This window comes from Moschus berezovskii, chromosome 15 (assembly GCF_049115385.1).
Source record: "Moschus berezovskii isolate FMDL1 chromosome 15, NW_MosBer_1.0, whole genome shotgun sequence".
Lineage (NCBI taxonomy): Eukaryota > Metazoa > Chordata > Mammalia > Artiodactyla > Moschidae > Moschus > Moschus berezovskii.
The window spans coordinates 16,130,882-16,153,511 of record NC_142474.1 but is presented as its reverse complement, the minus strand read 5'-3'; the positions used below and the strand labels follow the sequence as shown (position 1 = coordinate 16,153,511).

The 22,630-nt window shown below is 38.1% G+C and overlaps 1 protein-coding gene across 5 annotated transcripts in view; it reads left to right on the top strand.

The window, feature by feature from the left end:
- Positions 1-22,630, top strand: part of RALGAPB (Ral GTPase activating protein non-catalytic subunit beta) — a 93,998-nt gene that overhangs the window by 67,168 nt on the left and 4,200 nt on the right. For all 5 annotated transcript variants that reach the window (XM_055437250.2, XM_055437249.2, XM_055437248.2 and 2 more), the window contains 10 exons: positions 1,437-1,543; positions 3,202-3,354; positions 5,722-5,931; positions 9,709-9,867; positions 12,767-12,932; positions 15,307-15,429; positions 16,919-17,055; positions 18,444-18,552; positions 19,306-19,384; positions 22,104-22,252. In XM_055437250.2, coding sequence (XP_055293225.1) covers positions 1,437-1,543; positions 3,202-3,354; positions 5,722-5,931; positions 9,709-9,867; positions 12,767-12,932; positions 15,307-15,429; positions 16,919-17,055; positions 18,444-18,552; positions 19,306-19,384; positions 22,104-22,252 — 1,392 coding nt within the window. The remainder of the gene's footprint in view (positions 1-1,436; positions 1,544-3,201; positions 3,355-5,721; positions 5,932-9,708; positions 9,868-12,766; positions 12,933-15,306; positions 15,430-16,918; positions 17,056-18,443; positions 18,553-19,305; positions 19,385-22,103; positions 22,253-22,630) is intronic.

The window sequence follows — 22,630 nt, the reverse complement described above, 5'->3', positions numbered from 1 at the left end:
GCCTGATCTGATTGTCCCTCCTTCCAGTTGCAAAATTCATCGTCCTTCCCTCCATCCTCAAATGTAGATCGATCATGCCCGTGCCCTCCTGAAAATCCATTGACTTTCCATTGACGCAACATACACTGTTTTCTTCCCATCTTTCCCCCAGTTATATCATCTCAAGGTGTATTACCCCTGCAATGCAGACTGCTCAAACTACATTTTTCTCTGATGGTAATTTAAATCAACCAATATGTAAAGGAAGCATGTTCTTAGAGAGATCCTTATTGCTGAGAAGGGGAAGGAAAGTGAAGATCACAGAATCTTTGGGCATACAGGGACCCAGGGAATCTACAGATGAAGAAAATAGGGCTCAGAGAGGATATTTGACTTGTTCATAAAATGAAACTAGATGTTTCCCAGAAGTTTGGGGAAATACCACCAGAGGTATCCTTCATGTTGTGGTAAAATATAGTGATTTTAATAAGAACTAGATGGGGCTTTTAATTGTTGCCCAACTCCATAAGCACTGGTCCCAGGTCTTTCCTGTAGGCACTTCATCCTTCTCTACCTTAGACCTGGGATTGCTTGACTTTTTTCCCTGGCCTGTATCAATTATTCCTGACTACTTCTGCTTCCCACTCCCCTACCTGCTATTAGAGTCTATAAAATCCCAGTCTCCCCTCCAGGTTTCCTGTCACCCCTTTTCCAAACTTTTTAAGACTCCACTCCTCTCATTCTAAGTGATTTCATTGCATTGAAAGTCTACCAAAAATATAAACAGTTGGGATTATTTAGAGGTACAAGGGCATTTTAAAATAAAAGCAAGAGAAGTTTGAACAAGTTTGACTGCTAGACCAGAGGAAAAAGAAGTTAATAGGAAGAAGGATCTAGGTGCTTAGGAAGTCCATTCTGCGTTCATTCCTCCTTGGGATGAAACAGTGCCTGCCAGGGTAGGCAACAGTACACAAAGGCATGGGTGAATGTGACTTCAGCATCACAAGCACCCAGCCTGCCTTTTGCATTTAGACCATCCACAACAGTGACAATTAAGAGTATTTGCCAGGATAATGTTTCCAAAGAATGTGTATGTGTACTGCTAGAGGTATATTATATGATGTTAATTGGTATTTTGGTGAACATTATTTTATGCATTTTTAAACAGGTGTTTTAAAAATATATAATTAACACACCAGAGTTCCTGGTTTTCCTTTTAAGGATATAATCTCCTTTTAAAAAAACAGAAAAAGGGAAGAAAGAAGTTAATAGAGAAAGTAAGATAATAGTCACAGCGGTACATGGATATGGCAGAATCTGCAGAGGTGTTTCACAAAGAAGAAAAGCTAGAGAAGCACTGTGCTAGGACTGTGTTTATTAGAGGCTCTAAAATTGACAGCAGGTGTAATTTATATGTTGCCGGAAATAAAAACTTTTCCACCAACATTTTATTCTAGATGACTTTTTCCCCTCTGTCACTGTGCTCGTCCGGGGAATGTCTGGAAGACTTGCTTGGGCACAACAACTTTGCCTTTTACCCAGAGGAGCAAAAGCAAATCAGAAGGTATCCATCAGAAGTTACAGGGGAGTGGCTAGGAGTGAGTGCCTGTGTGTGCGTTTGTGTGTGTTATGATTTAAAGGTTAAATAATATTGCAACAAAAATCACAAGAGAAAATAAATATTTTTGATCCTAGCCAGGTTCTCAGTGAGTTCACATCAGAGTCTTCTTAGGAGGCTAGAATTCCAGGTCCACTGAAATATTCTTTAAAGACATCTTCAAGGCAGGCGTAATTTCAGAAAGCTTTCTGGGTGACTCTGATATCCACTTAAGATTAAGAACTGCTCTTCTGAGTATGGCTGAGTCCCTTTGCTGTCCACTTGAAACTGTCACAACATTGCTAATCAGCTATACTTCTAAGTAAAATTAAAGGTTAAAACAAAAGAACTGCTGTCATTAAGAGTGGCCCCAACTTTTTTCATGGAATGTTAAATAAAATTTACGTACATGCCATATGAAAAAAATTTGGCCAGATCCTAGATGTCTATGTCAATAGTACTTAGTTTCTAATTGTTTCATTTAACTGTATAACTGGTCATATGCTCTGTAATTTTTTTTTGTGCTGTATAATTTAATGAAGTCTTTCTTTGGGGTGGCACAGTTGTTGTTTTTTTATAACAGTTGTAATTATGTGAATAAAATTTGCTCATGGGTGAAAGTTGGAAAATGACAATAAGGAAGAAGGTATTTTAAGTCACCTGTACTGTCACTCTTCAGAAGTAGACAGCCTCTGTTAATGTTTTAGTAGATTTTCTTCCAATCTTTTTTCCCTTTCTGTACCTAACACTTCAATTTTTGTATACTGCTCTTTTCATTTTTATCACATTGTAAGCTTTTACTTATGTTATTAAAAATTCTTTAAAACATGGCTTAATAAAATTTTACCAGCATTTGAGAGAGAAAGTCACAAAATTAGAGTGCATGCCTAAAATAATTTAACATTCTAGATGTTGCATAACATGTGTTTGCTCTGAGGAGCACATGCTTGTTTTCTCCTAGTGGCATCATACCAGTCATCAATCTGTCAGCAACACTATAAGCCACTCAGTCCCATTAAAGACTGAGGAGGAAGGAGGTCAGAAAAGGCACCAAAACCTGTTTGACAGTTTAATATGTGCCATATTTTTTTTTAATTTAATCCTTGCAGCAGTCTTGTGATGTGTTGTTTCCATTTGTCACATGTGGAAACAGAAGTCACATAGCTCATATATGTTTATTAAAACAGGGATTTGGAGCCATGAAGACCGGTGCCAGATTCGGTGCCAGACTTTTTCAGTTAAGCCATGTTTCACTGTCTAGAGATGCCCAGTGGATGTAAACTTATACGATTTGCGAGCCCTTGGGACAAGAAGGAAGTTTGAGCCTTAAATTTGGAAATGCCTTATCTATTAGCTTATCACTGAATGTGGAAGATTCCGGCCTGGTATAGTAGAGGTCCGTAACACATATATCAGTCACAAAAATCTATAAGTTGATGAACATTTTTATGAAAATAAAGAAGAGTGCACTGGTGCTTTTACCATTAACAGTAGTAATTGCAGATTTTTACTGAAATTCTGTGTTTTATAACCCTAGGGAAACACAGACATCTAAGAGACCAGGGAAATACATGTCATTTCGGATGGCACCAAATGTAATAAACATAATGTTGTTTTTTTAACAGCTTTTTGTGCCTGAACCTCGTCCAGTTCCTAAAAATGATGTTGGATTTAAATATACTGTGAAACATCGACCATTTCCTGAAGAGGTGGATAAGATTCCTTTTGTGAAAGCAGATCTGAGCATTCCAGATTTGCATGAAATCGTCACAGAAGAAGTAAGATAAATTATTACCAGCTGTTGTTAAGATAATGACTATAAACATCCTTAAACAACTTCTGCAATCAAGATACTGCCTTTGTTCGGTATTCCTGGAGGTGATTCTTAAGATGACCTAGATGTTTGTCATCCAGGAGATTGCCATGTAGTAAGGCAAAGAGAGATTGTAGCTAAGTGAAAGGAGCTTGACATCGGGCTGCCGATGTCCAAAGGAACCAGTCTAAAGGAACTGGACTGGTCTGTGGTTTCATTAGTGTGAGGGCATGATCCAACCCCAGTGGAGGATATTTGGAGAGGGGAGACCGATTCAGAGACCATTATGACAACTCAGGCAGGGGATGGGAAGGACTGCCTTATTGGTAGTGTAAAGTTTAAATATATGGCATGTCTCATAGAGATATTTTGATCCAGTCTTGGATTGATGAGGGATGGAAAGGAGCTGAAGAACTTTAGATTTTAGGCTTGAGTGGCAAAGATACCAGTGCCATTTATAGAAATATAGACATTAGGAAGAGGACAGGTTTAGGGAAAAAATTACTTGACTTTAGATTAATTTAGGTACTTAACTAGATTAAATAATTAGTTGCTTAGGTCAAGGAAGACAAGTTCTAAGAAATGAAAGACAGGTATGTCAGGGCATGAGTGAATAGAAGGGCAGGTATGGAGGCTGCCTACAGTATCAGATGCTGGAGAGATTGGGGGAAGGAACACTAAGAAGAGGCCCCTGGATTTTGTTATGAAATGTTGGTGACCTTTGAGAACAAGTTCAAAGGAGTATTCAAGTGTAAGGTCTGGGGAATGAATGGTAAATAGGGAAAAGGCAGTGAATATAGGCTACACTGTTAACTGTTAGCAGTAAAGGGAAGGGTTGTTGTTTAGTTGCTAAAGTCAACTTTTGTTTAGTTGCAACCCCGTGGACTATAGCCTGCCGGGCTCCTCTGTGCATGGGATTCTCCAGGCAAGAATACTGGAATAGGTTACCATTTCCTCCTCTAGGGGATCTTCCTGACCCAGGGATTGAACCTGCGTCTTTTGCATTGGCAGGTGGATTCTTTACCACTGAGCCACCAGGGAAACAAAAGGTACAGAGTAGAAAATAGAATGAGGAAACGGTCTAGTGAAGGAAAGGCAAGCCTTATTTTTCTTTAATTTAAGAAGAATCAGAAGTAGAAGGAACCAGTGAAGAAGCGTCAGCAGCCTACACTGTGAGGCAGGCTGAGGGAATGATAAGTAATAGAATAAGGCCCTGGAGGCAGTCAGGTCAAGAATCTGTGAATGTAACTAGAAAAGGGGTCCTTCTGGTAAGATAGGAGAGGAGAGAGCCTTGGTTTAGGTTCAGAGACATTTAGAGGTGGAAAGAAGGGAAATTGAAGCTGCTTATGTAAATTTTAATCTTAGTTCTTAGAAATGACATAGGGAAGCAAAGATGCTTCTTAAAATTTCCAGGCAGCTCAGCTGGATTAAGTAGTATTATCTGTAGTGAATTTACTTAGCTCATTTTGCTGACTTTCTTCAAAAGTTCTTGGTATCCAGAGGCATAAATAAAAAATTTGAGTGATGTGGAGATTGGCCAGGTGAATAAGGAAGCGTAAGAAATAACATAGTCATTATATATGCTTAGAAGAGAGTATTAAGATGTCAGATTCAGGGGTTTAGTTTTGGTTGGGACATAGATGAAGCCAGAAGGCTTGGAAAATATGGAGAGGGGTTGTTTACCCCACAGTGATGGTAAAGGGAGAATGGGTGTACAGGTGAGCTATAAGAAAGGAGTTTCAAAATTGGAGCTCTTGAAGGTACAGCACATCTGAGGTACAGAGTTTGTCACGGATGGCCAAAGTTGTGAAGGTTGAGGAAGTTGTAGGAATGTAGGCCAGGCTATTCACCAAAGAGGATGAAATTTTAAATAGGATAGATCAGAAGGAAAGCAGAAGTAACTCCCAAGAGTATAGTAGCTAATCCATGCAGTTGTGGACTTCAGAGAATGAGGAGATCCTTGCAGGACAAAGATAGATAGGGGTCTGAAAGAAGAGGAAAGAAGATTTGGAAGATGGAGGCGACATGGCAGAGAATGGCAACTCTGCCCCCTTTCTTGCCAGTGTAAAGGGAAGCAGAGACAGAATGGTTTCACTTACAGCGAGGAGATAAAGGAGCAAGTTTTGAGGCTATGGGGACATTCTTGGGGTTTTAACTTTAAAACATTTTTGCTTGGTTTATGCATATTTGCTCTTGGTTGTATTGAATTGAAGCTCAGTGTTGATCACTGAAAATTATCTTCTATTTTGTTGCTTGTAGTCTTATTTTCATTTAAAAATTAAGATTAATCCTGATTTAATTCCCCCAAAATGAAATGTTCGGTTTATTTCAGTTAGAAGAGAGACATGAAAAATTAAGGAATGGTATGGCCCAGCAGATCGCTTATGAAATCCACCTTGAGCAACAAAGTGAGGAAGAATTGCAGAAGAGAAGCTTTCCTGATCCAGTTACAGATTGTAAGCCCCCACCTCCTGCCCAGGAATTCCAAACAGCACGTCTTTTCCTTTCACACTTCGGATTTTTGTCTTTAGAAGCATTGAAGGTAATTTTCATAAACTTCTATGAGTGAATATATTCATAAATTAACATTCAACTGATGATAGCTAAAGCATTTTTGTGAAGATTGAGAATTAAAAAAAAAAAACAGAAACTATTTAAAATCTTACCTTTCATACAAGTAAATAAAATTCTATGATGCTGCAGCTTACAATATGAGCTCCAAGACAGTTTTCCCATGAATGTATTCAGAGCTCTGTTGTGAGAGCTGTTTTGATAATATATCCACCTCTGACTTTTCCTAGGTGCTGTAGGACTCATGTTATATATATTAATGACATCTATAAGCAGTTAGAAAAAGAGTGTTAAAACTTTTCCCCAGTAAACTTTATGACTGAAAGTATGGGCTACAGTTGACTCTGCTCTTTCATGCCACTTTTGAAAAGGAACAAATGTAAACGCTTGTTAGGTTGTGCAGTCTCTAGGGTCAGACTGTCTTGATTTATGTCCTGGCATCAGTACTTACCAGCTGTGTGATCTTGGGAAAGTTGCCCAACTTCTGAGTCTTAGTTCCTCATGTCTGAAATAGGGGTGATAAGGGTATCATCTCATTGTGGTCGTGTCAGGTGTTTCATGTACTACATAGAACAGAGTCAGCCATCCTGTAAGGGAAATGTTGCCATTATTCTTAATTTCATTAAAACAGTTTTACCAGGAAAGTGGTAGTGTCTCTCTTTCACAGATGTAGAAACAGGGCCTCAAAAATGTGAAATAGCTTCCATGTATGTGAATCTAGAATTTGTACTAAGACCTATTTGTTTTGAAAAGCACAACTGAAGATTGCCAGGCAAGAAGTCACTTATTGCACAAGTTGTCCCCTGCCTTACTCTCTAGCAGCTACTTGGCTAACGGCCATTTAACTTTTAAGAAAAGTAGAGGGGAACATTGCTGTCTTGAGTTTGGATTTCGGCATGTAGATGAAAAATATTTTATGTTGTAGAAAATTGAATTAGTGGTGGAGAGTAAAAAATAAAAACTCTTAAAATGCAGAAGAACAGAAAGAGGAAAATAATGAGAAATGCAGTGGTAAATGTGGAAAGAAAGGGACAAAGATACAACCTTATAGATGATTAGTGATATTCCTAGTGAAGAAAATTGGACAGAGTAGAAGCAGTAAATAAAAACATTCTAGAAGGAAATGATTGCATGCTATGGACTGAATGGAGACGAGACAAATCTCTGAGATTGCAATTTTCCTTTCATGTTATCTACTGTAGTTGAAATGTTTAATATTTCAAGAAAATAATTCCTGTACTTTCTCACCTGGGTCAGAACATAGGAAAAAGTCAGAAAGTAGCCTGATTTATTTTATGAATCTTAGCGTAACTCTAATAACTTAAACCTGACAGAACATACATGCAAAAGTATGTACAAAAGTATTAAGGAGAATACTAATAAAACTGAATTCAGCAGCATGTTAAATTAACTTCTACAACCAAGTAAAGTTTATCCTAGGAACGCAGGAGAGTCAGTTATTGGTAAATATTAGTAAAGTTATTAAAAAAATTTGATTCTGTTAGATCAGTCAATAAAACAGTCAATATTCAGCAAAACAGTATTTAGTCTGATTTTTTAAAAAATGAATAAACAGCCAAAAACTTTACCAGGGCCAGTAATGTAGATCTGTGTAAATGGCAGCCCATTTAGGAAACAAGATGGAGAATGAGGAAATGTTTAAAAAAAAAAAAATGTGTAGGGAGATTCCCCCAGTGAGTAACATCTTACCTAACTATAGTATAATATCAAAACCAGGAAGGTCAATGAAATACTAAAAGAAACGAAGTAAGAGGGAAAAAACCGTTGGAAAGGAAAAGACAGTTCCCAGGTAATATGATTTCTAATTAGACAACCATGGCATCATCGACTCAGTGGACATGAGTTTGAACAAGCTCCACGAGATAGCGAAGGACAGGGAAGCCTGGCGTGCTGCAGTTCATGGGGTCACAAAGAGTCGGACACGACTGAGCTACTGAATGACAGCAAGAAGGAGAATCAGTAGCGTGTTTCAAGTAAATGAAAGTTAAGTTCACCACATATGAAGTACAGATATTAATGACTATAGCTGTTAATATCCAGTTAGAAATACATTGCAAAATAACTCAGTTACAAACTGTGATATTGACAAAAGTTATCCTAACAAAATTTATTAGGAAAAACAACAGACCTAGAGGAAAAAACTTTAAGAAGTTATTAAGAGATATAAAGTACGTGCGTGTTATGTTCCTGAATTAGAAGATCATCCAGAAGAACAAGCTGATGAGGTAGCTTTTTTAAAAAAAAAGAATGAGGAGCCCTTGTCCTATGAGATGTGTTGTAGCACACTGCCAAACTGTGGTTCCTTCTCCATGATTTCACAGTGAAAAATGAAAAGCAGAACATTTTTTGTATGTTTGCAGAAAATTCATTTAGTGGAAAAATCTGACCTGAATTGACATGAGGCTGTCTGTAGTCTTTTTTCATAGTGTGAATACTCTTCCATTTGACTGCAGAAATAGCAGTGTCTTTAATGACAGGGTGTTGCCTCAAGCCCTTGTTTGGAGTAGGAAAAGCACCCATCTCTGAGGGATGCTTTCCTGAAAAATACCGTGGATGACAACATGCTGGTCAAGATCAAGATCTCAAAGAAGATAAGGAATCAGGGGGAAAACAAAACAAGAAATGCATAAAAATTAATAGACTATTTTTTAAAGCAGTTAGGTTTGCAGAACAGCCGAGTAGAAAGTGTAGAGTTTCCATATAACCTCTCTTCCTCCACACACATAGTTTCTCCTAACATCTTGCATTGTTGTGACATAATTTGTAACAGTTGACGAACCAGTATCGGATGGATTATTAACTGAACTCTATAGTTTACATTAGCGTTCACTCTGTGTTGTACAATTCTGTGGGTTTTGACAAATATGAAATCACATACGTCCACCATTATAGCACTATAGAGAAGAGTTTCACTGCCTAAAGTCCATTGTAGTCTTCCTAGTCATCCCTCCCCTTCTCTGGAAATTCCCCCAACTCCTGACAACTACTGATCTTTTGCTGTCTCCACAGTTTTGCCTTTTCCAAAATATCATATAGTTGGAATCATATAATATGTAGTCTCTTCAGATTGGCTTCTTTCACTTAGCAGTTTGCATTTCAGGTTCCTCCATGTCTTTCTGTGCCTTGATAGCTCACTTCTTATTATCATTGAATAATATTCCATTGGGTAGATTTATCACAGTTTACTTATCCATTCACCTACAGAGAGACTCCTTGGTTGCTTCCAAGTTTTGGCAATTACAAATGAAGCTTTTATAAACTTTTGTGTGCAGGTTTTTGAGTAGACGTTTTTAATTCATATGAGAAAATATCAAGTTATGCAGTTGCTGCCCTGTATGGTAAGATTATGCTTAGCTTTGCAAGAAACTGCCAAACTGTCTTACAGCATGGCTGTACCTTTTCCATTTCCACTAGCAGTGAATAAGAATAAAATACATACTAAATTTTTTCTAGAAAGTTTGGTGTTTTACAGAGAAAATTGGATTTTAAATTAAATACATAGTATGATCTCAGCCGTCTTTAACAAAAAAAGGCAGAAGAACTGGAAGGAAGTACACAAGAATGTTAAATAGTTTCTGTAGTTTGGGATTATGGTTCTGCTTATTCCTGTCATTTTTAAATTTTTTTTTTTTTTACTTAATGTTTATTAAACCATGAGCAAGTATTGCTTTTATAATTAGAATAGTGCAAAGAGATGATACCTTCTCCTTTCTTCCTTTGGCGGTAGGAACCTGCAAACAGTCGTCTACCTCCTCACCTTATTGCACTTGACTCCACGATACCTGGATTTTTTGATGACATTGGGTATCTGGATCTCTTGCCATGTCGTCCCTTTGACACAGTTTTTATTTTCTATATGAAGCCAGGTCAGAAAACAAACCAGGAGGTAAGATTTCTGGATTTGGGGGGTAATTTTTTATGCTGTAAATTGAAAAAAATTTACATGACTTGTACTTCTCTGTGGTGGAAGGTGAGTTATTCTTGTTCCTTAAAGATTTCTTGTGAATCAGTTCAGAAACTGAGTTAATGAAAACTATAATGCCTAGAGCCTCGAGTCTTTTGACTCTCTGTGATGTAGAGAAGAGCTAGAGCATGTCTTTCTTACCTTAAGGAATTCAGATTCCTAAGACACAGGAAACTAAAATAACAAAAGTTAACCATGAAAAGCTAAAGTTAGGCCTTACTGCCCAGCAACAACTGTTCACTGACCGTCTTCCTTGTGGCTCCCTCAATGTGCCCAAGTGTAGAAGTGATAACACCCTTTCCTCTTGAGGAACTCACTTTCCAGATAATTTCACAAGGAAATAATTTTAGTCAAGGCAAACACAGTAGGGGAAGAACATCTGAAATAAAGTAAAGGATAAAAACAGAATAAGTAAAACACAGTTAGATACATGTAACAAAGAGACTAGGAGAAGGATGAAGACAACTGTAAGATAGGTGAGAACAGAGTACTGAGAACAAATGTCAGGAGATCAAGGGTCTATCAGAGATAAATGGTTGAAACATGGATTGGACAGGTAGTTACCAACTGTGACTAAGAGAAGACCGAAGGAAGATGTGTAAAATATAGAATGTATTCACACGTATAGAGCACTGTGACTGTATTATCTTGGAGTTTCACTATAATCATTGTAAGACCATTAGCTAATCAGATTAAACACACTTGAAGAAATTTACCAGAATGACAAAATGTTTATACTAGAAGCACATTTCAGATTATTGGCAAACTACTAGAAAAGAAGAAAATTCTTCTCATTTCATGTTAGTGATTTGGTAAATACTAAGTGTCTGCTGTCAGGTGCTTGGGTTATAGTGCTGAACAAGATCTTCAAGGTTTCTGGACTTCTGGAACTACTGTGTAGAGGGAAAGACAGATGATTAAACACACGACCATGATAAAGTGTGCTGATAGGAACATGTTATAGGAGCCGCAACATGAAAACCTAACCTAGTCTGAAGAAGACTTCCTGGAATAAAAGACTTTTAAGCTAATGTATGAGGTATATACATTGACAGTAAGGTTAAAAGGTGGAAGTGGTTGTCACTAATCAAGAAACAACATGTATAAAGGCCCTGGAGGTGAGAGAGAATTTCCTTTTCCTAAAATTCATTATTGGTTTCAATTTGTTTGGAGCTTGGGAGGCTACTAGAAGCCAGGAATGAGACCGGTAGACTCAAGTTTTTTGAAAGATACTCAGTAGAAGTGAATTAAATGCAGAGAGTGGGGCTCTATTTTGAAGGAAGTCTAATGAATGATTCATATGAGAGTAGTGGGGCCATTTTCCTCCTACGTATAGAAGAGGACACAAACCCTTGAGTTAATTCTTACACCAGTTGAGTTTCCTTAGCTTTTTAGGGACCAAGGGTGACTAGAAAACAATAAGATTCCCAGAGACCTCCTTTAGAATGGCTGAGTCCTGCCTTCCCTGGCCCCACAGAGAAGATTTAGATGAATTTCCAGCTGCCAGTCAGTGGCCTGCAAGTTGAATTTAACTTATATTGTATCTTGGCTACATTTTCAAATTGTTGAAAAGTCTCACCTCTGAATAAAATAATTAATTGGGGGAAAACAAAAACTGGCTGTCAGATCAGTTTCCTGGCACTTATAAGAATATGAAGGGATATGGGAAACTAAAGGTACACTTCTGAAGAGAAATGTTTAAGACACGAGGCCTGGCAGTGATGCCCACTGGATTGAGAAGTATTTGATGTAACCCCATATTTTGACTTCATTAGGTTAGCATTGTATGAACTACATCAGTAATCTGTGGGCTAGCTACATTAAAAGTTACTTGGGAGACCTCTTCAAAGTAGTAATTCCAGGATCTTATCTCTGCTGATCTGATACAGAGGTTCTGGAGTAGGCTAAGAAAATCTCGTGTTTAAGAAATTCCCCAGGTGATTTTGATACACTACCTCTCTCCCCATTTCATTTTTGATTTGTAGCGGATTTCTCATTTTCCTTCTTCTAGCATTGGACTTGGAACAGCAGCGCTGTTGATGTTTTGAGCCAAGTAATTCCTTGTTGGGGGAGCTGTTCTATAAAAATAGGACAAGTAGCAGCATCTTTGGCCTCTGCTCACTAGATCCCAGCAGTGCCCCACAAGTTGTGTTGTCAAAAATGTTTCCAGACATTGCCAAATGTCCACGGGAGAGCAAAATCCACCTCATGAGAACCACTGTTTTAGAACAAGGGACTTTTCTTTCTGGGGCCCAGGAATTAAATTTGGTACCTGGTGAAGAGGAGAGAGCCTTCATTTTTATCTGGGATGGTTGTTATTCTCTTCTTTGAACCAGAGAAGAATGTTTTCCCACTCACTTATTAATTATAGCTATTCATTATTGAATTTTTAACAGGTTTGTACTTTTTATAGCATTTGTCAAGACTTGTAAGTAAATAATCACATACCTATGTGAAGGCAGGGACCTAGTGTTTTTGTTTACTTTTAGTAAGCATGTCTGGCTCAGTAATTATTTTGCTAGGGAGAGAGTTAAAGGATTTTCTCACTTAATCTTCACAGCCATCATTATTACTCACTTTATAGATGAAGAAACTGAAACAGTAGGGTTAAGAAACTTGCCCAAAGCCCAACCAGGATTTGAACCCAGATCTATATAACCCAGAAGCATGCATATTTAACTGCAGTCATATGTATAGTCCTCAGTTTATTCTCAGCTTGGACTTGATTTATAAAATCATCAGACACTTCAAAGTGTCTGAAGATACTTTGATATGCTCTTTTGTTTCCTTCACTATAGTTGATGATTGGTATGTATTTCAGATTTTAAAGAATGTGGAGTCTTCCAGAAATGTTCAGCCACATTTCCTAGAATTTTTGCTCTCCCTTGGCTGGTCAGTAGATGTGGGCAAACACCCTGGCTGGACTGGGCATGTTTCCACCAGTTGGTCTATTAACAGTTGCGATGATGGTGAAGGACCTGAACAAGGTAAATCTCGTATGGTCATTTGTTTTTTCTTATTTTGTTACTCTTGACTTTTCCCCTTTAATATGAATGTGTAGTCTTAATGAAAGAAAAAAAAAAAACAAGCAGAGGTATGGAATGGAGAAGTCTCTTTCCTCTCATCCTCACAGGAGATCACTTAATAACTGTATCATCTTCCAAACATTTTCTGTTAATATGAGGAATAATTATATATGTATATATATAAACATGTATGTTATATACATACATTATGACAACTAATATAAAGTTAATGGCTTAATTATCATAAGGTTGGTAAGTTTTTTTATAGTGGGAGTGAACAAATTCCATTTTCTATAACAATGTTATAATAAATTTAGATTATAGCAAACAGTAGTCTCCTAACAAGTATACTTTGTCTAATAAATATAGTTTTTCTACTAGCAAGTATGTTTTTTAGACTTTGTGGCTATCATTTAAGGTTATGCTGTTAGGACATTATATAAAAACCTTTGTAGTAAACAACTGACTTGAGAGATTCATACACATCGATGCAAATCCTCCTGAGGAACTATAATCAGGATAGCAAGGACCAGAGCAAGTATAAGTTTAAACTTAAGGCCTTTGCCCTACCTGGCTGGAACTTTCTGTTCCAGGGGCTCTTGAAATCACTGGAAAGTTAATAATACCTCTCTGGAGTGGGGAATGCCTGTGTCTAGTGCTTTGAATTAGCAGAGTTCCTCTGTCAGCAAGATTATGCTCTTAAGTTTCCCATTAAATACCATTGTGACTTGTGACATAGTTTTCTCCTGCTTTCAACCAAGGTTGAATCAAAGTATATGAGAATATGCTCTAATTTCAATTGCCACATAACCTTTAATAGTTACACTTGAGTGTATTTATCAACTAAATTCCCACAAGTAGAATTGATAAAAGATTTGCACATTTTTCACGTTGATAAATGTATAAATGTATCACTTGGATATTTAAGGTTGCAAGTAACAGAAAACCTGACCCAAACTGGGCTAGATTTTGAAGGTCATTTATTGCCTCATATAACTGAAAATTCCAGAGGTTAGTGTACAGTTTTGTTGCCATTTGATCAGCACTCCTGTTCTATTTCTCTGCAGTTTTCTTTTAGCTCTGTTTTCCATGTGTTGGTCCCATCCTGGCTTTCCTCACACTGCAAAAAGGCCATTCCTGGCTTAAACCATTCACATACCACACTAATCTAAAGAGGAGAGGTTAGCTGAGTCTCAGAACCTCCCTTCTCCCAAAGCCAGAGATACACAGTGATTAGACCACCGTGAGCCGTTGCTGTGGCAAGAGAGGTGGAATGACCTTGAAAGAGAGATGTGAACGAGGAGGCGGGTAGAATGAGTGTGTTGGGGCAGTAACCACAGTGTCTGCTATGGTAGACACAATGCCCGCCCAACATCTAAACCAGGAGCCAGCACCTACAGCCCATGCCTATTTCTGTAAGTAAAGATTATTGGCACTCAGCCACACTTGTTCATGTATTATCTGACTGCTTTCACACTACAATGGCAGACTTAAGTAGTCATGGCAGAAACCATATGACATGCAAAGCTTCATTTACTGTCTGATCCTTTGCAGAAAAAGTTTGCTAGACTCTCGTCTAAACTTTGTTTGCCACCTCCTCACCAAATTAGGAGTCTTCTGATCTGTTAGGTGAGGAGTTTTCTATTTTTAATTATGATTGAGTTTCAACGTCTTCTCATATTTTTATTCCTTAGCCAAGAACTACTTGTTTATTTCCTCTTCCAAATTTTTTGTCAGGTTGTTGGTCTTTTACATATTATTTGTAGGGCACTGTGTTCATTTTAATGGAGAACTATACCAGCTCTCAAGAGTGTTATTTTGGTTAATTCTATCTTGCTGACTTAGATACTATGCTTAAAGCTGCCTGTACATTTTCATATTATATCGCTGATCACTGGAGAAAATGGCACAAAAGCAATGCTGAAGAGCAGTAGAGAGACCAGGGACTGAAATGCCTGCGGGCAGGCGTACACACACACAGACATCTGCCCCACCTCCCTTCACAGGGACGGGGTGGTCTCTCTTTTAATTACTGTTACCTCTTCCAAAAAGACAATTCCCTGAATCTGCCTGATACACATGAACTAAGGTCCTGCTAATCAGAAGTGATCTGATTTAATTTCAGAAACTGTGAAATTAAGATTTTATGGTTTACAGTTAGTGTTAAGCCATTTAATGAATATTTATAGTTTATTCTTCTTACACATTAGTTCATGTTGGAAATGTACCTTCTAGTTATTATCACTTTTTATTAACCAGTTCAAATTTCATGTAGCAGGGTGATACTGGTTTTCCCCACTTTTCAGAGCATTAATGTAGTGTTTCTCATTCATAGATGAAGTGATTTCCTCTGAAGATGTTGGGGCTAGCATTTTCAATGGACAGAAGAAGGTGCTGTATTATGCTGATGCCCTTACGGAAATAGCTTTTGTGGTTCCTTCTCCTATGGAGTCCTTAAGTAAGAGAATTTTTTTTGTGGTGCTGGTTTTTTTTGTATGGAACAATTTTTGTATTCACTGGTTTGTGCAGTATTACTTCACTGGGAGAGATTCTGAAGTCATCTGAGACATTCTTAAGCTTCAAAGACATGGTAGCTTTTAGATAATGCAGAGGTATGCGGTGTTAGTTCCTCAAACTAAAGGAAGGTAGTAAAAGACTAGAAGACTGACTCTCTAATAATATTTTTTAAATAGCAAAGGAGATCCACTTTGACCCATTTTTTTTTAACTGTCTTTAATGTGATTAATTGGACTTCCCAGGTGGCTCAGTAGTAAAGAATTCACCTCCCAATGCAGGAGACGCAGTTTCAATCCTTGGGCCAGGAAGATCCCCTGGAGAAGGAAATGGCTACCCACTCCAGAATCCTTGCCTGGAACATCCCATGGACAGAGGAGCCTGGTGGGCTAAAGGGGTCTCAAAAGAGTTGGACATGATTTAGCAACTAAACAACAACAAATCTGATTAGTTTAACTAATACATAGAAGCCCTGTTTTTCAGTTTATTCATTTCTCTCTCTAATGAGTGAACCCCCACCTGCTTCCCTGTTTCCATATGAGAGCCTTTGTATGGAACCCCAGAGAATCCTGCAGCTGGAGGCTCTCATGGTGGTAACTGCTTGGTCTTCTAACACCAAGGTAGAGAAATTCCAACCTGGAAAAGGTGGCTATCAAGCGTGTTCCTCTCAAGGATCAGGAGTGATCATTACTTCTCAGTCTGAATTCTTAGTCTTATTTTGCCTTGAACCTTTGCTTCTTGCAAATTAAGTACATTACTTTGTGCCTGACCAGACAGGAGATGGGAAACTTCACCTTCTCCATGAGACCGTCCATAGGATGGGATGCTGCACATCATGCTTTCACATTTCTCATTTCTAGGCTAATGACTTTTCCTGTACCCTGCTTTGGCCGCCTCTTAACCTTTGTACTTGGACTCTTGATTTTGCACTTGAGGTTCCTCTCTTTCTCTTCTCTGGGGCCAGTTGTGTCCCTGACAGGAGGGCCCTAGGTCATGTCTGAGCAGCTGTTTGCCTTCATGTCAAGGCTGTGATCTCCTGCCTTAATTCAAGAAGCCAGGCCCCAACCATCCCCTGTAGACTGAGTCCACCCCTTGTGTCTCTGGCCCAGCTTATTTGTACCAATTCAGTAGAGCTGGAGCCAGCAAATTATGGCACACAGGCCAAATTCAAAACACTAAGAAAGTTTTTTACATTTCTAAAGGGTTGTAAATAAAATAAAGAAGAATATGCAGTAAAGACCTATATAGCCAGCAAAGCCTAAAATATTTATTACCTGATCCTTTACAGAAAAGGTTTGCCAACCCTTGCTCTATAAGCAGTGCTTTGCTTAAGTAATTTAAGTTGTACTGTTAACATAGCTAGTTTAATAAACACATTTGCTCTAATGAAATAGTAGGTATTTTATTTATATATATTTTTCTTTACCCTATAGCTGATTCATTGGAAAGTAACATCTCAGACCAAGATAGTGATTCAAATATGGATCTTATGCCAGGAATTCTGAAACAGCCATCTCTGACACTTGAGCTTTTCCCTAATCACACAGACAATCTTAATTCCTCACAGAGGGTAAGTCACTTTGTTGATTAATCTCCAGAAATTTGTAGTGAAATGGAGGTAATTAGGTAATTATAGAATCACACCTGAAAAGCTTTTAACTTTAATCCAGAGAATAATTATATCTGTACTAATTCATTAGGATCTTAATTGTTTAAAATCAAATTTTCATGATTTTCTTCTTTTCAGCTTGCAACAGATGATTCACTCTAATTCCATCTTTGTTTTTTTTCTCTGTTTAGTCACTTCAGTTCCATGCTTGGTTCTTTCACCCATTCCTTCTCAAGTATAGGTTATTATTTGGTCCCTGAAATAGCCACTAAAGGTACAATAGTATATCTTATAGCATTAATCATGCAAAATTCAACATCCGTCTGACAACACACATGATAGCATTTTGAAGAATAATGCATGAATAGATGCACTGAGTGAGGTGACACAGCAGCTACTGCAGGAAGAGAGCATTTGGTTTTACCCTTTTTCTTCCTTATCAGTGGATGTTATGTCTTTGTCTGTGTTCTCCCCTCGTGTTACTCCTAATCCTTACTGGAAAATGACCAAGTAGTAATTAGCAAGAGTATAGGATCAGTTTACAGATGTAAGACAGTTGATATAGAATAAATAATAAAGACCAAAGAAGTGTTGTGCAAACTTGTCTGAAGCCCTTCTTCTATTGTAAAGAATTTTAATTTGGACCTCTCTACACTTAAAATTATTTTTAATATAAGTATTTGCTTAAAAGAATATAGGAGGGGTTTTACCTTTAAAATTGATTTAGGAAAAAAAGTTAGCTTGTATAAAACTCTGAAGTAGACTGATTTTGAAAATCATAAGTTGCTACATTTAAAAAGATTTCACAGAATACAGTTTGGAGAAGAGCAGGATTGGTAAAGCACCCTGTTTTTATTTACCACATACTTTGCAGACTACTCACAAACTAAGGGGGAAAAAAATTCATATCATTATCTCAGTAGATAACAGGAAAAGCAGTTGACAAGAATTCAGCACTGAAAAGATCCCCAGGCAGGGCAGTGATGTTACTCTGATGGAAAAAGCATACTGCCTTCTGGTCACAGAGATAGACTTAGATGCTCTTAAGTGCTCATTAAGACATAGCATGCAAATTTTGTGTTTATTAATGTCAATTATAATTGTTCAGTATTGCTTATCTTTTTTTTATTTGAACATTTTAGACTTCATTGCCTTGTTCTAGTTTGAGACTTGATAAACAGAGGAACCAAAGAATGGCTTTTTTGCAAATGTATTTTATACTTTTTTCCCAGAAGTGACTTCCCATGCCCTGATCCTTATATTACTGGGTAGCTTGATGAATGTATGATTGTAGTTTTATTAAGCCAGTTTTTTTTTCCCCCTCTTCTGCTTTTCTCTGCCTCATACAGCTCAGTCCCAGTTCCAGAATGAAGAAGCTGCCTCAGGGTCGCCCTGTGCCTCCGCTCGGACCCGAGACCAGAGTTTCTGTAGTCTGGGTGGAGCGCTATGATGATATAGGTATTGTGCAAGGGCTTTGTCCATAAACAGGATTCTGGTGGATGACAGTGACTCGCTGAATGTCTAAAGGAGTGGCTGCATAGGTCGTAGATGGTGGCCGAGAGCTGGGACTGGAGTTCAGGAAGCCTGGGTTTCATTACGCCTTAGGTGACTAATCTGTTAAGTGAGTGACCCAGCACTTATTTCATAGTCGTGAAGACTTGACGGATACAGAGCCTTTAGGTCTTCTTGGTATGGCAGATACTAGTTTCTGGCCACTCGTTCCCACTTCATGTGGCTCCCAGTCACCCCAGGACCTCTGGAAAGGGGAAGGGAGTTCACCTTCCTCACCCTCTTTCCACAGTCTTGTTTCATTGTAAAGATTAATTGGTCCTTAGGGATTTTGCTATTTATGTGTTTCTTATGATTTTTATATAAGCTGCATAAGAGCATTAGAAATGTGTATTTACCCTGGAATCTCATTCAGCTTAGAGTTCATAGGAAAGTGTAATGGTTGCTTTCTAACACTTCTAAAACTCTTTCCAAGCCCTCCAGGACTATAGATTACATTCTTTAAAAACTCTCTGCTTTAGATGAACTTTCTAAAATATGCCTTGAGGGATTTATTTATTTTTTTAATTTGTGAGGAATATTTAGGACTATATGTTTTAGGAGAGCAAAGTCCATATATTTGTTGTCTGCTATGTAAAGAGTTTAGGAAATTCAGTTTTCTTGAAGGGAGATACTAAATGTAATGCCATGATTTTCTTCCAGAAAACTTCCCCCTCTCAGACCTGATGACAGAAATCAGTACTGGTGTGGAAACTACTGCAAATAGTAGCACTTCTCTGAGGTACTCCCTTACTTGGCTTGAAGTTTATCAATATTGACTTTAAGCATAGAGAAAGCTATTTTTTATAATATGGTAATTGTAGTTTAATTAAGAAATAATGACTTTAATGAAACAAAAGAGATGAAGACAGTAAGAAGTAAACATAATTATGGGGAAAGAATCAAAAAAGTTTGTAGATAATTGCACAAGGTGATCAAATTAGCAAGGATTTTTAAATGGCATAATTAATTGCTGTTGTACATTTATCTGAGGCAAAAAGAAAGATGGGAAAGTGGAGACAATTAAGTATTAATGAAGAGTGATAATAGAGTAGCAATATTAGATGGAAATAATGGAGTTAAACTGGTCAAAACATTCTGGATAGATAGCAGTTAAAGTATCCTCATCACATGAGCCATTTAATAGAAAAAATATTTCTAAGTAAAACAGAATACTAACTTTATTATATTAAGATTTTTATTTTAGCTGCTCATGCACAAAAATGGATTAAAAACAGAATAGTAAAAATGTGTCTGTGCAGGCTTTATCATCACAAAGCTTTTTGCTTGTCTTGTCTTTTGTTTAAACAAATAATTTACATCAAGCTTATTAACTTGATATTTTAGCTTTGAGCAAGTTCCTTCTATTTTCCATGTTCTGGTTTATATTGCATATAAAATGAATTTAGTCTAACGTTAGAAAGATGGTTTATTTTAACATTATCATGTTAAATTTCTAGAATAGGGCAAATCATTCCTAAAATTTGTTTTTTATGCCAAAGTATCTTAATCCAAACTGCAGATTTTCTAACATTCTGAATACATCAGTATGCACCTCTGAAAATTAACACTTTTCAAATGTATAAAGATAACATTATCAGAGGAATAAAGTTAGTCATAATTTCTTAATTTCATTTGGTTCAGTTCAGTTCAGTTCAGTTCATTCGCTCAGTCGTGTCCGACTCTCCGCGACCCCATGAATCACAGCACGCCAGGCCTCCCTGTCCATCACCAACTCCCGGAGTACACTCAAACTCATGTCCACAGAGTCAGTGATGCCATCCAGCCATCTCATTCTTGGTCGTCCCCTTCTCCTCCCGCCCCCAACCTTTCCCAGCATCAGAGTCTTTTCCAGTGAGTCAACTCGTCGCATGAGGTGGCCAAAGTATTGCAGTTTCAGCTTTAGCATCAGTCCCTCCAATGAACATCCAGGATTGATCTCCTTCAGAATGGACTGGTTGGATCTCCTTGCAGTATTCATTTGGTAGCCAGTTCATATTCAAATTTCTCCATTTCCCCTAAAATAGTCTTTGCAGCTGGTTTCTTTAAACCAGCACCCATTTCAGCCTTGTGTCCAGTACTCATTCCTTCAGTCTCTTTTAATACAGAACAGTCCTGTTTTTCTAACTCCTTTTTAACCTTTTTTGACACTGACTTGCTAAAGAGACCAAAATAGATTTCATGAGGTAAACTTTACTTGAACTAGTTTACAAGAGAACTTTTAAGTGTCTTGTGCTTTTTTTTTAATTTGTTTGTTTGTTTTAAACTTTTTAGGTTAAAAGTGCTGTAACATGTTTGGACTGTAAAATTTGTATTTTACTAGTAGTTTAGCAAAGTTTAGAATTTGTCTTGGGGACAGAATTAGTATATGATGGATTTTTACTCGATGTCTTGAAAAATTGACTCTGTTGCTTTGGTCAAAATCACTTTAGAAAGAAGGCTCATTGTGTTACAAAACAAAAACAAGCCAAAACCCTGACAAATAGCATCAAAGAGTTACATGGGTATGTCCAGATGTGTTGGCATATCCCCAACACATGTGTCATTCAGTCTCCTATGGGTGTGGTTGCTTTCCTTGGCACCTGTTGCCTGTTCAGAGGCTTTGAGGGCTTTGGCTGTGTCGAGATTCAGCCGTTTTTCACCTCTGCTGAGGAGGACACCTGCAACTGCCCCAGACTAAGATGCTCCCAACCTCCTTCCCCAGAGAAGGCAATGGCAAGCCACTCCAGTACTCTTGCCTGGAAAATCCCATGGATGGAGGAGCCTGGTAGACTGCAGTCCATGGGATTGCTATGAGTCGGACATGACTGAGCGACTTCACTTTCCCTTTTCACTTTCACACATTGGAGAAGGAAATGGCAACTCACTCCAGTGTTCTTGCCTGAGAATCCCAGGGACGGGGGAGCCTGGTGGGCTGCCGTCTATGGGATCACACAGAGTCAGACATGACTGAAGTGACTTAGCAGCAGCAGCAGCAACCTCCTTCCCCAGCCCCTAAAAAATTATATCAGGGATTCCCTTAGTGGGCCTCAGCTACATTCCCACTTGCTCTGAGGTGCTAGTCTTGAACATGGTAGAATTCCCTGTCCTCTGGCTAGCTCCATTTTTGTTCCCTACAAGGAGGAGGAACTAAGTGAAAGTCCCGCAGCTGGCTGCTAGATTGATTATTCCCCACAAGGTATTTTTCTGGCCTTTCCTTCCACCCTGTGTCCCCAGTGGTTTTCTAAGCACAATTTTAGGCCCTTTTTTTGGTCAGCTTCAAAAGGGTAACCCAAGTGATGGGCATGTAGGGCCAGACGTTGGTGGGAGGCCTCCCAGAAAGAAGATTTCTGAGCAGACTGATCACTTGGCTCATCTAAACACTGCCTGGCAGAAGTTCCCTTGGTATTCTTGTATCACACATGGGGGACTACAGCTCTTGAATATCTAGAGTAAAAGGAGTGTTCTTTTCTTTTCTTAAGATCTACTGCTCTTGAAAAAGAAGTTCCTGTCATCTTCATCCACCCTTTAAACACTGGATTATTCCGGATAAAAATTCAAGGAGCCACTGGAAAATTTAACATGGTCATCCCTCTCGTGGACGGGATGATTGTCAGTAGGCGAGCGCTCGGTAAGCCTCATATGTAGCTGAAGGATTGAAGTTTCTTTCTTTCTTTTCTTTTTATTTAACATTTTTATGAACCAGAAGTAGAAATAAGGAAATGGTGATATTACTTAATAGGTCCCACATGTAGAAAATCTTGTGGCTCTTATTTATAAGAGGAAGCATATTTTGTTCTGTTCTGAAGTGTACTTCAATCTAGTAAGTACGAGCAGAACTGTAAATCACAAACTTCCAGTATTGGAAAATGAATATAGTTTGTTTGTAATCCAGGCCAGGAAATGGGTTGTCAGGCTTGAGTTTGATTCTGTTTTTCCTCATCATTGTGTTTCTTTTGACAGATTTATCTTACTTTCTTCTGACAGTTTATCTGTCTCTGTGAGAAGT